General features: G+C 34.7%; 1 protein-coding gene across 4 annotated transcripts in view; it reads right to left on the bottom strand.

The window, feature by feature from the left end:
- Positions 1-526: 526 nt before the first annotated feature.
- The window catches only part of TTC21B (tetratricopeptide repeat domain 21B), a 35,313-nt gene continuing 16,695 nt past the window's right edge, over positions 527-19,144 (bottom strand). For 3 of the 4 annotated variants that reach the window (XM_069020779.1, XM_069020778.1, XM_069020776.1), the window contains 13 exons: positions 18,371-18,481; positions 17,852-17,990; positions 17,241-17,347; positions 15,750-15,938; positions 12,681-12,791; positions 11,453-11,534; positions 10,558-10,708; positions 10,014-10,175; positions 9,452-9,647; positions 7,150-7,374; positions 4,459-4,579; positions 2,090-2,157; positions 527-1,091 (listed from right to left, as the gene is read on the bottom strand). In XM_069020779.1, the coding sequence (XP_068876880.1) occupies positions 1,014-1,091; positions 2,090-2,157; positions 4,459-4,579; positions 7,150-7,374; positions 9,452-9,647; positions 10,014-10,175; positions 10,558-10,708; positions 11,453-11,534; positions 12,681-12,791; positions 15,750-15,938; positions 17,241-17,347; positions 17,852-17,990; positions 18,371-18,481 (1,740 nt within the window). In that variant the 3' untranslated portion in view covers positions 527-1,013. Of the gene's footprint in view, positions 1,092-2,089; positions 2,158-4,454; positions 4,580-7,149; positions 7,375-9,451; positions 9,648-10,013; positions 10,176-10,557; positions 10,709-11,452; positions 11,535-12,680; positions 12,792-15,749; positions 15,939-17,240; positions 17,348-17,851; positions 17,991-18,370; positions 18,482-19,144 lie in introns of all 4 variants that reach the window. The other variant, XM_069020775.1, reaches the window with a different exon arrangement.

The following is a 19,144-nucleotide window of genomic DNA, read 5'->3' as shown; positions in this document are numbered from 1 at the left end:
TAATCAGTACCATTAAGAATTTCCTTTTCATGCCAAAACATTACTTTTCTAGTAAGACACACAACAAGCGCTGTTTGAAAACCAAATACAGCAGTACAACAGTGTTTTTTCAAACATTCTGCATCAGTGAAAAGAAACCTGATCTTTCTCCTTCCTTTCACTCATTCATGACACACTACTACTCCCCTAAAGATTCACAGATATATTCTGAGACAAGCTCATAATCCCTTGTAATAAGAACTATTTTTCTAAAAAGATGTTTTATAGAGATTAAACAAGTGCCAATTCCTGCAAATATAACTCTATTGTCTATACACGCAATGTTGAAAGACTAAACACTACAAATTAAACATTTCTCTTTGTGGAAATCTGACAGGTGGATAATAGCATGAGCAGAAAGCAAATTCTGTGTAAAACCTGTATGAACTATGAAAGTCTTAATTGAATATCCACATAAATTTCAACTGTTACATTTTCATTTTAGAACGTAAATTTAATTAAGAATAATGCACAGAGGTGTTTTCAAGATTTTTTAAAAAATAAAGCATGCCTTTAATATATGTAGAAATAAAAAACCCTCATAATTTAGAAATACACCTGTACTAATAAAGATTACATTGTAATTACGAAGTAGTGGTTTATACAAACTGAAATCCAGCATCTTAACAATGCACCTCAACTAGATAAGACACGTTGTTGTTTTAGTGTTATTCCAAATAAACACAACAGAATACTGAGTTATATGTTTAAAATATTTTTATAAGGCCAATAACACTTTGTTAGGATGACACTTTACATAACACACATGGGAGTGGTATTCTTTCCTGAATGAGAACAAATACAATTTCTTTCAGCATTGCAGATTTTTCTTAAAAATAATCCAGACCTCTAATATAGTAGAAGTCCCCATTTCCACAGTACTTTTTTGCTGACATGGTCTGTCACTGCAGTATTTCATTCATAGTTTCCGAAGACCGATTAACAAAAGTCCATGAGTCATAAAAAAACCAAATTCAGTTTCTTAAAGATGCACGGGCCTTGTCCAGTATTTCCTTCCTGATCTTTGGATAGTCTGGATGTGCTTTAAGGACCTGTCAAAAGACAATACAACTCAAAAGTTCTGAGTTGGTAATCCCCCTCATCACTCAGCTTACACATTTGAAAACTAAAATAACAACATGACAAGTTTGTTTTAAGAATGCACAAGTATTTAATTGTGGATAGAGACTACCACATACGCAAGTCAAAACCAGCTCTATCAAAGACACTTGCTTAATTTCCACTGTCCTTTCACCTTGGTGCAAAAGACATGGGGGTAAAGGGCTAAAGCCTCCAGGTGGCTTGAAATGCATGAATGAGAAGGGACCTCTGGAGACATTTCTGAGGTTTTAAGTATACTTTCTCTGCAACGATGAACTGCCTGCCTTATGTTTGCACTCCCTTAGGCTCTTTCTTAGTATATTCTACCTACTTAATCTTCTTCCCTTCAATTCCCTCTTCTCTCTTATCCTTCCGTTCATTTTGTCCTTTCTAGCTACCTTTATTTCTCCCAAAAAGAGTAAATTTAATGAATGTTATTATTTATACAATTATTAATTCATAATGTTCCCTCTGCTTCTTTAATAGCAGCCCTTGCTCTTATTCTGCATCCATTATACTTATGTTTGGATCATACAAAGAAAACACTTCAAGTTACTTTCTAACAGTGTCTTCTGATACTAATATTTGACTTGATAAACTTTGCAGCTATACTTCTGTATAGATTCACCAAATTGCAACCACATGGCCAAAAGAAGGTGGTGCCATTTGAATATCCCTTCCCATATGATAGGCCAGTCAAAAGTTTTAACTCTTATTTATCTGGTTCCATGGAGCTCAAGACAGAGCAGATTATGAAGAGGATATTTAATTTAATCAAACTTATTAGATAGGGCACCTTTCTGACATTAAACTGTGTATTTTAGAAATTTAAACTCAACCAAAAGAAGGGTCATTATGCAAAAGAATGTTGCTACAGGAGACAGACTATTAAACACATATACACATACAACACAATTAAAACACATAACACATATAACACAAATTCTACCTTATGGCACACATCGATTGCATCAACATATCTCTTCCCTTTCAGGTAATTGAAAGCCAGCTTGTATCCTGCAATTAAAGGGGGGAGGGGAGAGGTGGAGAGGAAAGGCAACAATTTCAGTTTCTGTACTGAGAAACAAAAATATCACATTTGAATTTGTTTTGGGTCACTGTGTGTTTCTAAAGTTAGCATGGTTTTTTTCTACTGTTCTCTCCTAGACGCCTTGTAATGATCAAAATTTCTACTGAAAGTCACTTCAAGCAGTAAATAAAACTCCTTTACACACTGATATCTATGTCTGAATTAAAAGGAGACATTATTCTGGAGAGCATGTGCTACTACAGAAAATAAATAACGGCTGCCTTCTTTCAATTACCATGGTATCCCACAGAGTTTCTCACTGTGGCCTGCCATACACTGTCCCTCTGTAAAGGTAATTCCATCATTAAAGGACAAAAGTTAAAAAAAAAAAAAAAAAAGAGTAACAAACTAGGGAATTAAAATACTATTCAGTTCCACTATGAGCAGACCACTGATACAAAAAGTCACATGGAATAGCTAAGTTGCACAGCAACATGCCAGGCTGATACTTTCAACCTAAGAGGTAAAGCTCAAGTATATTAGCCTGGACAGAGACTAGGCCTGAGAAAAAAAACACTATAAGCATGCAATTTACAGAACTTGAAATTTTAAATCTTTCATTTTTGAGCTTATCCTCACTGGCAAATACAGGATCTGATACCAGTTTGTACGGCTTTACTTGCCAGACAGAAATTTGTGCTGCTTTAACCATTTTTGTTCAAATGCATGACAATCCTCACAATGCTGTAATGCAAAACTAGAAACAAGTGCACAAAGTATCTTCAATATTATACTGTCTTTTGTATGCAAGATTATTTCACAGTTTAATTTCACTAAGGAACTCTCCCATCTCCATCAAAAGGTTTCATAATTTGTTGAATTACCACTCTCTAGAAGATTTCAAAATAAAAAGTCTTGATCTATGTTCTGTACAATCTCAAGAAATCACAACTCTTTACTATTAAAACTTCTTTCTAATACATTTTATCTGATTAACAACTGTAATATTTTAGCAAAAACCACCATGGCTCAGTCTACAGGAATATCTACTAAAAATTACTGCACCCAAACTCATACATAGATATCTAGAGATTTTTCCATTTAACCTAAGTCAGATTTCTATCAGTCATTTTTATTTCTATTTTGATATAAGCCTTCCTCTGGTTTGACCCTCCTAATTTTTTGACTCACAGTACATATGGTAACACACAGTTTTGGTAATCCATTCATATATGTGCATTTTCAGAAATGTGTTCTAGAAGCAGGAGCTAACCCACAAACATTTAGTCCCATTAATAAAATTCTACTTTAATCTATGGATCATATTAGATAAAACCATGAACCAAACCACTGCAGCATCCAGCAGTTACAGGTAAAGAAACAAAATGTTTGGCTCTTCATGTGCATGAAACAGTTAAAATATTTTTTTAAAAAGACTGTTTTTTCAGCTGATGCCAAAGGCTATCTCATCCTAACACTAAAAAAACCAAAGGGCACAAAGAAAGACCATAGATTAAAGACTGGAAGTTGTATGTATTTCCAAGGGGCAATAAACACATCCCAAAACCTGGAACAGAACTTGTGTCAACCACCAGCCTTGGGACCTACAGACAGATTCTAGGTGTTTAGTAAGAAAATGACATTTTATCCTATGCATCCTTTTCAAAAAGGATTTCCTACATTTAAACAGTCTCAATATGTGACAATTTAGTGCAAATTTAAATTTATTATCCAAATTGAAACTTGACTAGTGCCTCAAGTTTTCAGTTGGCTATTTTTTTCAAGAGATATATTTAAAGACATTTAAAATAATTTATTTTTTAAATCCTAACTCATGTATATAAAACCTGATCCATACAGATAATTTGAATTTTGAATCAAAAATGAAATAATCAAATCAATGACCTGCCACTATCATATATATTATTATAAAAGATTCTCTACTACAAACAGCATATAGCAGATTACTATAAATACACTATTAAAGTTAATGCTGTAGATACAGAGAAAGTTGTTCACAAATAGCCAAATAAAACTGTCTCATATCAAACCTTGTAGTAAAACAGTAAACAGAAACTTCTGAAGTATCCTAAAGCTGCTACCTCTTGCCATGGGGGCTTTCCAAGTGACTTTTCAGTATACCTTTAAACATTTGTGGTTTTTATGTGAGGAAAACCAGTGATACTTTATTTCTATGGAAAATTAGAAGCAGTCTCTCCAGTAAAAGGTAGTTGTTTCATTCCTACCATAGTGCCCAAAATCATACTTTTAAAGTTATATATACATGCCTACTGTTGGATTCGTCTGGTTTCCATATTTCCAGGCTATCTCATAATTTATTGCTGCATCCTTATATGCTTGTTCCTTTTCCATTATGTATCCCATGTATTCATAAGCCTTGCAGCATGACTGCAAAATATAAATATTAATTTAGGTAAGCTTGCATATAATAATACTGACAACTTAATTGCTAAAATACTCCAAATCCATACAACTGGAAAGCACAAGGGATACTCATCCTAACTTTGATGTCACAATAGTCTTGATTTAAAGCATCTGTATTACAAATGAGTTATACAGAATTATGCACTACTCCAGGTCAGGTACAGAGTTCATCAGAGAGGCCACTGCAATGACTCCTACAAAAATAAGATACCTCTCTCAGTTAATAATAATCCCATGCAGCTGCATTTCAAGTCTATCTGGAAAGTGGTGTACCTTCCACAAAAACTGTTGTGTTTTTTTTTTTAAGAAAGTATGTTCATAGCTTTGTTTTTGGAAATGGTTTAACATTATAATTTTCCAATTAAAGCTTAAAGACAGTCACAAGTAACCTAAAGAGAAAAATCAACCATTAAGTATTTCATTTCTTATGAATGCAAGCGGCAAGTCACAAGCATCTAAAAAACAGGTTCCAAAAAACTATTAAGCACTAGTTGAAAATACCAGCCTTGCTTATATTATACATACATATAAACCCATCTAATTCCATAATAAAACTTCATACGAAAGATATAGTAATTCATACAGAAACCTTACATTTAGTACATAAAGCCGAAAAATAATTTCTAAAAAACCTAACTACCGGATGCCGTTACCATGAACAGTTTCTGTTATCAGGCTGCCAATAGGTCAAATATTTTCAAGAGAAAAACATGAAAACATAAACAGTGCAAAGCAATACTGATATATAAATTACCTTCCATCTTTAAATTTACTATTTCCAATTAGGCTTTCAAAATCTACTGATGAAAAGCTTTCAAATCACAGCATAGTGAGATCAGTACGGCAATGCCTAAAAGCTGAGGATAAAAATATACTTCCTCTCTCATTTGTGATAAACAAAACAAAAAGATCAAAATCAAGAGGAGTAATCAGTAAGAAGTCCCAATTTCACAGAAACAGTCTGCTCAGTAAGATCTCACTAACCAATCCTAGGTCCTTTAAAATCCAAAAAAATCCTTATTAAATGACACTAGGCTTTTATGAAATTTTAACTCAACATATTTACTTAAATTGTACGTGTATCTCATTCAATTCTGTTAAAAATAATCCTAAAAACTAACGAATCACAATAACGTGTTTTCTCAATCTAATCAAGTCTTCCAAATTGGAGAATACCACATAAAGTATTGCCCTGTGAATTGACAAGATATGTTAAGATGTAAACTATTCAACATCTATTTCTAGAGCACAATTCCTGCTTACCAGCTTTGCATGCAAGTTGGAGAAAAGTCACTCTCTTTCCTGTGTGATTTTGCAAGGAACCAGATATACACACTTCCAATGTGCCATCCTCCTTGCTGTAAGCAGAGCCTGTTTATCTAAATCTCTCCTGGGTCTCAAACTTCTTAGAACAAAACAAATTACTTGGTAGGCTCTGTTTTTACACTTGGTAATTTCTGTAACAAACCACCATTCATGGTATATACCTGCTCAACTGACCATCTATTTCAAGCTAAGTCTTGTTTTGGGAGATGACTCATGTTTATCCTCCAGCTGTATAGATTTTGAAACTGAGCACATCCTATTTTAAAGAGGCCTGTCTGCAGAAGTACATAATACCATTATACCAAGAGCTGTTGTAGCTGTGTCTCAATTTTATATTTAGAAATAAAAGGTGTTCAAAAAACATCTCTCTCTCAAGGAAGTTGCAAAAATGTGACCGAATAATGAACCTTACCTTCCATACTAATGAATTAATAAAAAAGTATACAGCATTGGGCTCTTTTTTAAACGAAATCTGTGCTCTATAAACAGTACCCTGAATCTGCAGCATACTGTGTATGGAATACCAGCCTACTGGACTGCCTCACTTGAAGGAAAGTGAAGAGAGAAAAACATGATCAGCTCTTTGCTGATCAAAATGAAAAATAAGCACAAGCTGAGATCTGTGCTTGTTCCCACAGTCAAAGCAGGGTATTGTGCAGTTTGCCTGCTCAGGAACCCTGAGGTAAACAACACATTAGACCTTGTCCCCTGACAATCTACCAGACAGTATTGCCCCAGAAAAAGATTAATAGCAGCATTAAAAAGAATAATCCCGCACTGTAGCAGGCTTATTAACATAAATGTTTAAAAACATAAGAGATGAAGATACCATCTCAGTAAATGGAGCAAGTCTCCAAAATTTATACAGCCACATCTTTCTTCATCAGTTTTGTGAGACTCAGCAAAATGCATCTCTGACATTTCATAAACACTCAAAGCTTTTAGAGTACCCCCAGCTAAAACTTGCATTAGTTGCAACAGAACACAAACAAAAATGACTAAGCAGCATTCACAGGTTTGTTTACAACCCTCCAGCGTGAAGTTGCTGGTTTCCTGTCTTGTTTTGGTCTACTTCTCCTTAGTAAGTGAAACACCAGGCAATTGAACAAATAAATACATTTTAAAATTCAGTTTCAGAGGAAAATGAAACATTTCGATGAATTCAAATAGAAAGGTACTGAGGTTACTTTCAATGTGCATTGACTTACCCTGTTATGACGAAGGCATCGTTTTAAAAGTTCACCTGCCATATCATATTTTGCAGATTGAATATATATATCTGCAAGCAGAAGCCAACTCTTTTCAAACTCCTCTGCATCAATGGGATTCCAGCTCATTTTTGAAATGCGTTTTAACTGATTTCTGGCTCGTGGAGTCTGTTTCAAGATCATGTAGGCTGTGGCCATTCCCAAAAGTGCTGGTATATGATCCTTCTGCAGTAAAAAGTACAGTGACTGCTTGGTACTTTTTAATTTTGATTTTAATTGTTTTTTAAAGTAAGACTTTCACCGGGTATCTAAAAACTAAACTAAAAGCTAAATCTCAGGAAATAAAGATAGAGCATCTAATCTTAAAGACATGTTTTCCACCTAGTGCTACAATTATTTCTATAATCATGATAGCCACCAGGTACAAGAAATGCTAAAAAAATCCAAAGGTATTTAATCTCACAAGAAAAGAAATCTGGTACCACTAAGAGCTTTCCTTTTTCTATACAAATAAATACTTCAGATAAAATCTGGAGTCACTTGAAATTACAATAAAAGTGGTATTTTTCACTTGTAGAAGTGCTTATCAAATATCAGTGAAAGGGACTGATTCCTCTTATTAGGTGCACAGCTCCTAAAAATTTAATGTCTAAACTGTATGCATCTAAACTATATATAAACAAACAGGATTCTTAAAAGCCACCGTTCTATGCAAGAGCCTCAAATGCAAGCAGAAAGAACTGCAGGCACAAGTGTGGTTTTTGACATCCTGCCTTCATTAGTAAAGGATGAAAATGGGGCTCACACCTTACAACTGCAACTGCCTCCTAAATGCAGAGAGTAGTTCTATCAGCGGCTAGCTGAAATGCTTTCTCCTTCTCAGTGCTCCTGACTCACTGTTGGTATTCTGTCTCTACATCTCTCTCTAAGGTTGCGCTGTAAATACATTTGTCACAGTGGGCTGAAAAAAAAATCCCACCAAAAGCTCCTCTTCCACATAATAAGCTCATCCCCCTTCTCACTCAATAGCCACACCTATCATGGATCAATAATCTCAGAAGTCTGAAGAGATTAAAGCTGTATTTTTTACGCAACCCCAAGGGGAAGAATAAATAAACTGCAGCATTCTTCCTACTGGAACTGTCACCACGAGAAAAAGATGCCACATTCGCAGGATCTCAGATCAATTCAGCGCAGGATTGGGAAGCCAGTACTGCAGGCAAAGAGACACCTTGTTTGTGATTCCCAGAACTGCCTTATACAGAAGATCAGCATTGATATACTTGCCTCAGACAAGGTGCAGTTTAGCACAGGGTTAAAGAGTAGTAGCAACTTACACATTTTATGCATTCTGATGGACTAAATCTGTCTACACCTGCTGAAATAAAACCTGTTGAAAGTTGCTGGTAACAGGAACATCCATTATTAAGCCTAAAACTAATAACTACAAAGAGTTATAAAACACTGAAGATTTCTATCACAAGGATGAATTTTAAGGTGATGGATAATCTTGTCCTGCAGTCCACATGCTGTCAAATTGCCATGAAGGACTGTAGAGACTTATGTCATAAGACACGCTGCTGGCAAGCCTGGGAATTAAAAAACAAGCCCAGCAGCCAAATAGCCTACTCAAATTTCATTAACTAGCAATATTAGCATTTAGTTGTGTTCTAAATTTGCAATTCAACTGAAAACTCCTAAAATACATTGTTGTTGGAGAATGGTTAGAGGAGCAGGGACATGGCTCATTGATAGAATTATTGGATCAATAATCCAACTGTACAAGTAAAAAGGCCTGTGTGAGAAACCAGGCTGGGAACCAGAAGGGAGTTTTTGAGAAGGTGCAGCTGTGCTAATAAGATGGACCATCCCTAAGAAGGGAGGAAGATCTTTGATCTCTCAAGACAAAACATAAACAATAAGAAGCTTGCCAAATGTAGTCTTTTATCTAACCCAATTATGTAGAGGTCAGAATGTGCTTTTATAAGTTTCAACTAATTAAAGAACTGATAAGCTTGTATTCAATACTCTATATAAGTGCCTTTGTATTGCTAATAAACGGAGCTTGCTTATATCAATCGTATCGGTTGCCTGCAATGTCTCTCCTCACCTAAGTCATCGATTCATTTGCAACACGTTATTTCAGAAACATTTTTTTCAAATTTTACATAATATACTCTTTGATAGGAAAATAATCCTTAGAGCAAACAGCACTAACATGTGCCACTATTGCTGAATGTAAACTGCAAGACTAGTTTAAAAAGTATGAAAGGGAAGAGTGAGGAAATGAGATGTTACTAACCTCAGCTACAACTATTTCAGTGAAAGTCTTCAGTGCTTGTTCAACATTTGATTTTTGTTTGGTTGCCATGAGACAATAATTTTCCATGATTCGCAGTTGAATGTGACCTTGAATGGTTTGAGGCTTGAGCTCCTTCAGCAGGTTTCCTGCTGTTCTTACAGCCAACTGCACAGACTCCTGCTTCTCTGTTGAATTACTATTATCAGAAAGAAAATATTCATAGAAGATTTTTTTTTAATACACACCAGATTAATTACAAGTTAGAACTGCTTCTGTGGTAAATACATGTCATTTTGTATAAAAATGGCTCTGGTATGTAGGCATTCTATATTGAGTCTCTTCAACAACAGCAATTCCAAACCCAACAAGCTGCTTGTAACACTGCAAGTGACCAGCATTCCAGAGAAAATCTTCTCCATTTTCTGCTTGAGACTCACTTATTACAGTATAGAATGGTCTCTCACAATAACACAGAATAGTCAAAGCATTAGATGATCTCTGTCAAGGGGCAACAGAAGGAAATGACAGAAGAACCCAAGCAATATTTATTTAATTCACCTACCCTATATCACCATCGAGATTTTCAAAGACTTCTCCACCCACAGTTTCATTATCTGGGTTCAAACAAATTTCAATCATGTTGTAGACTGCATTCTGTCCCCAGTCACTGTCCTTTCGAGCTTTATTAAAATGCCGCAGTGCATCATTAGGTTCACCTGTGTACCTACACAGATATTTTAAATATTTAAAGCTGGGCAAGTAAAATTCTCTGCTCCAAATTCCACCCAAATCCCAAGAAACCCAAGTATTTAAAAACAGATGACCCAAGTGCGCACATACTGATACTGCAAGGTTTGAACATACTATTGCAAGAAACTTGTTTTTGCGAACTAAAAATAGTCTGAGAACTTCTAAAATTTGAAGATAAATTACTGAACCCACAAGAACATCCTGAGAGATTCAGAAAAACTGAGATCCTTTCTTAAATCCTGACACCGTAATTAAATCAACACAGCACCTTTACATGATAATGGATGACAAAAAAATGAATTTAAATACATACTACATAGTCAAATAAACCTTATCTTAATTACAACTGCAAGTACCAAAGATACAGTCCTTTGCAGTAGTGAAATCCTGCTTCAAGCTTTGTTCGGGAAGAATGTTTTTCAGCCATTAAAAGAAATCTTGGGACTTCTTCTAATTTCCCAGCTCTTCTTAACAGATCAATTAATCGAGACAGGGTTGCATAGTTATCTAAATACAGAAATAATTAGGACACTGTAATTCTATTTATTTGCTGTATGAATAACTTAAGAAATAAAGACCCTGCCTTAATTTTTTCACATATAAAAATGAGGTATGATTTAATAAGTAAGACATATTACATAAACTCAAATACAAGAATAAAGATGTCAACTGATATTTGCAATATCTTTATACAGGTTTTTATAGAAGTATAATTGTATTTCACTTTCAAAAGCACTCAAAACCATTTATTGCACTCTCCTGACTTCTTTCAAAGTCCATTAGAAAGCTTTACATTCATTATAGTACAATTTAAAGATTTTAGTAGCTTTCTCTCTGGTCACAACTTGAAAATTGCTACAAAAAACTTTCTGCTGTCCACACAAGTTTCCTTTATTAGTCTTCAAATAAAATATTACCTTTGTATTCATGCACTTGGTATTTTTAATACAAAAGAAAGTGCTTTACAGTGAACAAGTAAATAACACCCTATTTGTATTTGGCTTAATGTAAACCATGCAAATTGCATTGCAGCAAAGTAAATTACTGTATCTACGAGAAGTAATTTTCTCATATTCCCCTACAATATCTTTATGTTTTAGATACAGTAATGGTCTTTGGCTTTAGTATCCATTATATTATAAATAACACATTTCTTTTTAATGAAGCAAAGAATTTTTGAGCTATTTATTCCTCTGTCTTGTTAGAACTATGTATTGGAACAAATTAAAAGTATCACTGCTAAATATTCACCTGGCTTGCGTTCTAGGAGCTGCTGGAAATGAAAAACAGCTTGTTCATAATCTTGCTTCCTGAACATGAGATCAGCCATCATCTACAGTATTGAGTAATTTAGAGAAAACAAAACAAGATATTATAAATTGCAAAAATATAAAATAAAAATTATGAAATAATGAACTCTGGTTATGTGAAGTGCAGAGCTGAAAATGTAGCTTTAAAGTGCTGCAAGAGTTGCACAAGAAGTAAAATTAGTTGGACTTTTTATTACTCTCTGGGAAACGAACACTATATACAACACACACAGGGTAATAACAAACACTTACAGGAACACCTTTGCACATAAGGTGAAAATTAAAAGGTAACTAAGCAGTCTGCCACATCTTTCAAAAACATCTTTTTACCATTGCATAGTTTTACTCCTATTTTATTTTCTGTAACTGCAGATTAAGCACATGGAAAAGCAAAGTTAGTTTAAAGTTAGGGAAAAAGAAAGATGGCAGCTCACTTCAGCAGGGAAGGTAAAATGAGTTATTTCATTTCAGTTTCTCTTTACTGATAGGTAGCTACAATAGGACAGATTTAATCACATATTTCAAGAGTGCTATTACTTCTGTTCATGCACTATACTAGAATAAATTTCAGATGTTAGACTGCTATGAGAAAATAAATTATTCCCATCTTGAAATAATTTTGCTCCTAGTGTGTTACATCAGAAGTTGCTCAGTCTATTGAGCTGTCTTTCAGGCCAGGAAGTATAAAAGTCCTGGACAGGGAACCTGCAGTTGTGATTAAGTCTTGTTAAGTAGGAATATGATTAACTAAGGTTGAATGAGGCTGTAAAATTACCTTAAGTACATAGATCTTTTCTTCTAGAACTTAAAAAAAATAATTGTTTTAATATTACTGTGCTGAAAAAATAGCTTCTTCCCTAAGCTTTAGTCAATTACCAACAGGACATGCATTGAGCCACACTTTAGCCAATCTTACTACTACTACTTTTTCCTCTACTTCTAAAGAAACATTTTATATTGAGATAGAACGGTGGCTATGACTGTAGAAACTTCATATTGAAACATCAGCTGGCATAAACAGAAAACCATTTTGTTGCCATGGATTTTTCACATTATTTTGAAATCACAAGCTGTAGGCTTTCTTAAAAGTAGTGCTTTACAAATATACCATATTGCAGGCATGAAAACTTCAAAAAAAATTGATGCAGGATTAGTATAATAGCACATACCATTGTTGCTGCTTCATTATCTTGGTCATTCTTCAGCAGTAAGGAACACTGATGTTGACAGGCATCAGTATCGTCTTGTGCAAGATATAAACGCGCAAGTTCCAACATTGCCTGTATATTAAAATATTTAACTGTATGTAATTTAAAGATGAAGAAAGTTGGTTCAGTTCTGAGTATCAGCCTGATATTATAGGGCTTCAGGGGAAAATTGTATCTCTACTAAAGAGAGAGCCTTCTCTGTTGTTTCCTGTGGGCTCTTGGTCAATTAATGCAATCCGTTTTCATTCCCTCACCTTTTAAAACACACAAAGCCTTTCTTCTTCTGAGGGATATTCTGAAGGTACATTGAAAACAGGGCTGCTCAGATAGTATTGCTCTGAGACACCAGTATTTTCGTATGAATAATGTTCTTGGAAAAATGTAAGTGAAAGTAGTTTTAAATGTATTGAAAAAACCAAATACCTCATTAATATTCACCAATTAATTCTGGAGTACAAGTAAGTTTCAGAAGAAACTATTTTCTTATTTGTATTTCCAACCTACCACATTAAGACTCTGTGAATCCATTTCTGAGAAGTCACCACAGAGTAAATATTGACAAACTGAAATGCACACCAGCATACATTCTTAAAGCTGAAGTCCCAACATAGACTATTCTGAATAAAATGCCACAGAAAAGTTTATAAACATGAGTTACCGCAGATTTAATCAAGTTTTTTTTTTGAAGCAAACAGAAGGTAAACTGATCACAAAGCAAAATTAGCAGTAGATAAACAGTAAGCAAAGATGTCACTCCTACTTAAATGGTGTTTTGATTTTGTTTCCAAAAGGGAGGCATTTATAATTGCATCATAATTCTTTCGCGAGTTACACTTGTGAAAGGCACTTCTGAATCAGAACAGTGTTTTGAACATCCTGTTCAGGACATGCAGTCTACTTGCACAGTTTTTAACAACTGTTTTCTTCCTACTTCCTGTTCTGCTCATACTCTAACGTATACCATGTAATTCTGAAACAGAAAAGCAGGCGGGTAAGCACTGAAATGATACAGAAAATGCACACATGTAAGAACTTTAACTATGAAAGCACTCTTTAAGCTGCTATTCTTACGTGCACAACTCAGAATACCAAAAAGCAGTCTTGGAGTCAAGGAATACTTCCTGAAAAAAGCCAGCTAAATTGGAGTTCTACACTAGATTCTAGTGAGTGGAAGTGGTCTTTAAATTTTCAACTCCAACACAAACAACAATGATACTATGAAATTATGTGCATGATACAATCAGTGATCCACTTCAAGTCTCCATGTGGAAACTGTGTTGCCTCTTACCTGATCAGGTAAACAATGGGAGGGTACGACCTACCAGATTTACCCATGTAAAACAAAACAACACAACACAACCCTCCTATGACATGGAATGCAACCTGTTCACATTTACCTGAATAAATCGTTTAATGTAGTATTTCAATCCATTTTGGGTTACTTTGGTTAAAATATAGAAGATTTAGTTCTGATGAAACAAGGTACAGACAGTTTCAAAGAAATTTCCATTATTTCTATATACAATTTTAAGGAAAGTAAAACTCAGAATGCACCAAGAAACAGGTGAATTTTAACAGCTCAAAATTTTATTTTGTAATCTAAAATAATTCAATTCTAATCTTGTACTAGAGATGTTTTTAGAAATGGAGAGAAGAAAATAAGTTCAAATCTACTGAAACTATAAAAATAGAGATAACTCCTTTATACTTGTTGTGGGTAATAAAATACTTTGTTTTCATTACTCAACAAGTAGGCAACAAGTTATTCATTATAAATTCAGACTTCGATTTCTAAGATGTCACTGTATTCTGTGTTGCTAGCAAAGTAGTATTAAAGCAAAAACCTTCAGTAATATCTAACAGATATTCACTACAGATGTCTACATCTTGTAACAATGGAAATCTCTCCAAAGTATGATTTTAGCAAGAACTGAAGGGAAATGCCATGCTGGCATTTCAGTGCTGGTATGAAAGACAAAGTAAGGCTTTGATACTGATACAAAAGCCACAGCTGTACCTGTACCATGACAGGCAATCTCCTTGCTCTTAAAGGTGGAATGGAGAAGTCACCATTTTAAGGATGTTTTTATTACTTTTCCGACATATTTTTTTTCTCCACATCATTCTTAAAAGATGCCTTGAGAAAAGTCTGTCTCAAATATACTGACCTAGATTCTTGGAACCATAACACACAAGTTCAAATATTAAAACTAGGTGATAAGCTGATAATTTGGTAATTTAGCAGCTGGTGCATGTGACAACTGTTCAGTAACAAGCATCAGAATAAGAAATCTTCACATACACCTAAGTATATACCATAATTATGACAGAAAATAATGACAAATGAACAAAAATTGTATTTATTTATTTTTAATCTAAAAAAAAACCTCACTAAAGTTGACACTTAATTTTCATGCTCATTATAATTATAAATTTCTTAAGACTTTTGCTTCTCTCCCTCTTATCTCCAAAGCCCAGGGTTGTGAAATGATAAGAAGGAAGAGGAGGATAAAAATAAATCCAAATTTACCTGTATTTATCAACCCGTGGGAAAGAGACAGTGCAGAGAAGAGAGAAGCAATAAAACAATCCTGCTCAAGAACAGCAATATTTTGTGACTAAAATCAGAATCCTACCAAGTCCAGATAAAAGTCTAAAACTGCTGAAGCAGACAAAGAAAAGACAGAAATTGTCTGTACTGACCAAAATCAATGGGAGTTCATTTCAGAGGACAGGCACCAAGCAAGACTGAAACAATCTGCATCATTACTGGTACCTGAAGACAGGCTCACTGTGAGTGCATGCAGACACCTCTTGAGTCAGGAGTTTGTGTAAGAGACAGAAGTTAGCAGTACATGCAAGTATTCTATCATGATAAGCAGAGAAGGGAAGAAATTTCAAGGTTCTATGTATATCATGAAGCAGAAGCAATTGCAAATTATTCTATTCTGTGGATAATTGGAAAAATGTTTTGCTAGATCTAAAAACTGAATGGAAAAACAATGCAAAATAGTCCGAGGGAGAACTGACCTTGTTATTGGTTTCACAGTGAACAAGGGCTTCTTTGTAAAATTTAATTGCTTTTTCATAGTTTCGCTGGGCTGTCGAATGTTTTGCAATCTCAGCACAAATCTCAGCTGCTAACTGTTTCTGTGCAGGAACTGCATCCAGCTGTTCTACTTGAGCCCGTTTAAGCACTCTGCCTTGTAATTCCCGAGCCTGGTGTGGGGAAAGCAGTGAGCAGTCAAAAATTGTCAAAGGAATTAATTTTCTATCATCTACTATAACACAGTGTACTTAAATTTTTTAAGAGAAGGAAGCACTAATACTATTCTGCTTCCTACACCCCCACCATTTTGCCTAGCAGGGAATTAGAACTAAAACACAAAATAACATCTGGGGAAAACTTCTAACATCTCTCTGAAAACCAAGGGAAGAAGCGTTTTTAAGATGCAGCAACATGACTGAGCAGTTAGTCCTGCTGAAATCAAAATGCAGGTGTTTTTGTGAAAGTGAATGTGGCATGAAAAGGAACAGGAAAACATTTCAAAGAGAATGGGTACAAGGAAGGACATTTTCGAGGGCAGTAATAAAAACAACAAAAAACCTCAAAAGGACAAAGTTTTTTGAAATGCAGTATAGTGAGAAACCTGGAATTACTAAAGAAGTAAAGAAAAGAGTAAGAGAAGGAGGTTGCTTAGGGGGAATTTTACTAAAGGAGAACTGGGGAGAAAAAGTCAACTTTGAGAAAGAAAAGAGTACATTATAAGGAAAGAAGTAGTAAGAATTTAACAAAGATAAATCCTACTGATATTGGTATTTAAACCCTTACATACAATTACGTTTCTAACCAATCTGCAGACTTGTCTTGCTGGTCAGAAGATGCTACCAAGGCTTACCATTTCTTTTACCTTCACTTTCACAGAGTGGAGGTATAAACGGAACAGAATGTACTGACCTCTTGCTAAACCTTTTTGTTGAGAAAGCATTTTCTAAGGGATTAAACCTCTAGCTTCCAACTTTGTTCTTTCAAGCCTCAGTCTGAGGGGATAACACTGAACTCCAGAATGAACAGATCTTATTATTGCTATTTAATACTAATACTGCTGTTTAGCAGTACAACAAAACGACAGGTAGCCATTGAAAGCTGTTCCATTTTGCTCTGTGAATGGTTTTCAATGCTAAGTTAAAGATATGTAATCTAGCTGCCCTCAAGGCCAATTTCATTTTCACCTGATATGCTAAAACTATGCTCCACACACAAATGAAGGCATAGTAAGACTCCAGGCTTGCAGTAAAAGCCTGCATTCTGATCTAAAACTCAGATAACACTGCTTGCAAAAAGCTCAGACTTTTTAACGCCTTATGTACTTCACATTTCGCAGCAGTCACTGGTGCTTTATCATAAACTCATTTTCCACATTCACACGAATATTACGATTAGAATATGGGATGAAAGTGAACCTGGGGTAAACATGAGGACACTGAGTTTTCATGGGTACTTTTGGTTTTCCCCTTTACCTGTTGCAATGAAACAATAGCTCTGTCAATCTTCTCCATTTTGCTGTAAATTTTTGCCAGAAGTACCTGGTAACGTACATCTTCCATCAGAGAAGACAATTCATTAACTGTAAGAATGGCATTAAACAAACATCACTCTTGAAGGAACTGACATAAAAAAAAGAATTAAAAAAAGACTTTGTTTCATTTTAAGGCAGAAGAGAAGATTTTAAAGTACAGGGGGCAAACTGTATTTACTGCTAATTATTTTTCCACACTAGAAAAATCAAGCTGTCTTGAGCATGACTATTAAATTAGCCAGATCCTCAAAGGCTTAACTAGAACAGGAATACAATGTTAAATCAGAGGATTTTTTTCAGTAAGAAGTAAACAAGATGGAAAAGCAACATGGTCCTGCAAAGCATGGAAGTGATACAGTGACATAAGAAAAACTTACAGAATGGACTACTAACAATACTGTTTCTCTATTCAGATAGCCATAAAGGTTAATAAATGTAATTAAACCACTGCAAAAAAAGTGCACATGAACTCATTTCCATCTTAGAATCATGCAGAAAACACAAATAACAGTAGAAATTGTATGTTTTCCTGTGAATTAATAACAGTCCTACCAGGCTCATGATCTAAAGCTTGCTGAAGTACTTTTTCTGCCTGTTCATACTGCTTCAGTTTCATTAAAAGTTCAGCCAAATCATAGCAAAGGAAGTTCTGTTCACCATTTCTCACTGCAGCCTCATAGTAACTGATTGCCTTGAAGGAAGAAGCAAGAATTTGTGTATAATTTGAAGACAAATCTTAAAGACAACAACCTTGTTACTTAGGTACTTAATGACATGTTGTTTAGAATTTTCTTTACTTTTTCCAATGGAGAATAATAAAACATCGTTTTGAGTGCAGGCCCAAACCCACTGCAAGTCACCAGAACTCCAATTCAACAGATTTGAATCCACCAATGCATGGATCCACCAACTGTGCCTTTGGCCAGATGCTCTGAAGGGAATCTACAAACTTACTTTCAGGATACAATGTCTGTTTTAGCACTCTGAAATATAATATTTTACCCAACCTGTCAAGCAAAGCCCACATGTTAACACAGTAGTCAATAACCTAATACAGTATTTATAGAATACCTTTGAGTAGTTATGTGTTTTGATTAGGGCTTTTCCAATTTTACTTGCTAAAGATGGATCTTTTGGATTTTTCTTCAAGGCCTGTTCATAGACTTCTATGGCTTCATCAGGCTTCAACAGTAAAATATAAATATGTGTAAGTCAAGGATTGAGATAAAAACTGTATGAAGAAAACAAAATCTGGTAACAACTCCAGGAATGACTGACAAGCACTACTGATTCATACACTCCAGTACTTCTGAGAGAAGAATGGTGACTATGAAACTGCAGGAAGTCTAAAGCCTGTGTAAATCAACATTTTCATGCTAAAAAAAAAAAACATGGAGAGAACTTGGCAAACAAATGAGTTTGAATAAATCTCATTCTTTTTTCACTGCAATTTCTCTACTTCTATCTGCACTAGTTAAAGAGGCAAACACATTACTGTTGGATCACCATCCGTTTTTCTCCTCTAGCCACGCTACAGCAGATCAAACAAATTCTACTTTGCGTGATAATTCTTCATTAAGGAGAAAACTACATGTAAACATTAATATAAAAACAACCATTAATTATCTACAGATCTCCAAACTAGCAATCTAAACTATCAGTTGCATGTCCTAACTCAATCTATTTTTTCAACATATGAATTTAAATGTGTAGCCTTCAAATTCCTATATCCACTTCACTACATTGTCCTCTGCCAACACTAAATAGTATTTCCAGTTCACCAAGATAGTGAAGGATGCAAAAAATGTATAGGAACTATATAATTTAAAAATTTAAGTAAAATGA

This window comes from Aphelocoma coerulescens, chromosome 7 (genome assembly GCF_041296385.1).
Source record: "Aphelocoma coerulescens isolate FSJ_1873_10779 chromosome 7, UR_Acoe_1.0, whole genome shotgun sequence".
Classification (NCBI taxonomy): Eukaryota; Metazoa; Chordata; class Aves; order Passeriformes; family Corvidae; genus Aphelocoma; species Aphelocoma coerulescens.
This window is presented reverse-complemented; position numbering and strand designations above follow the sequence as displayed.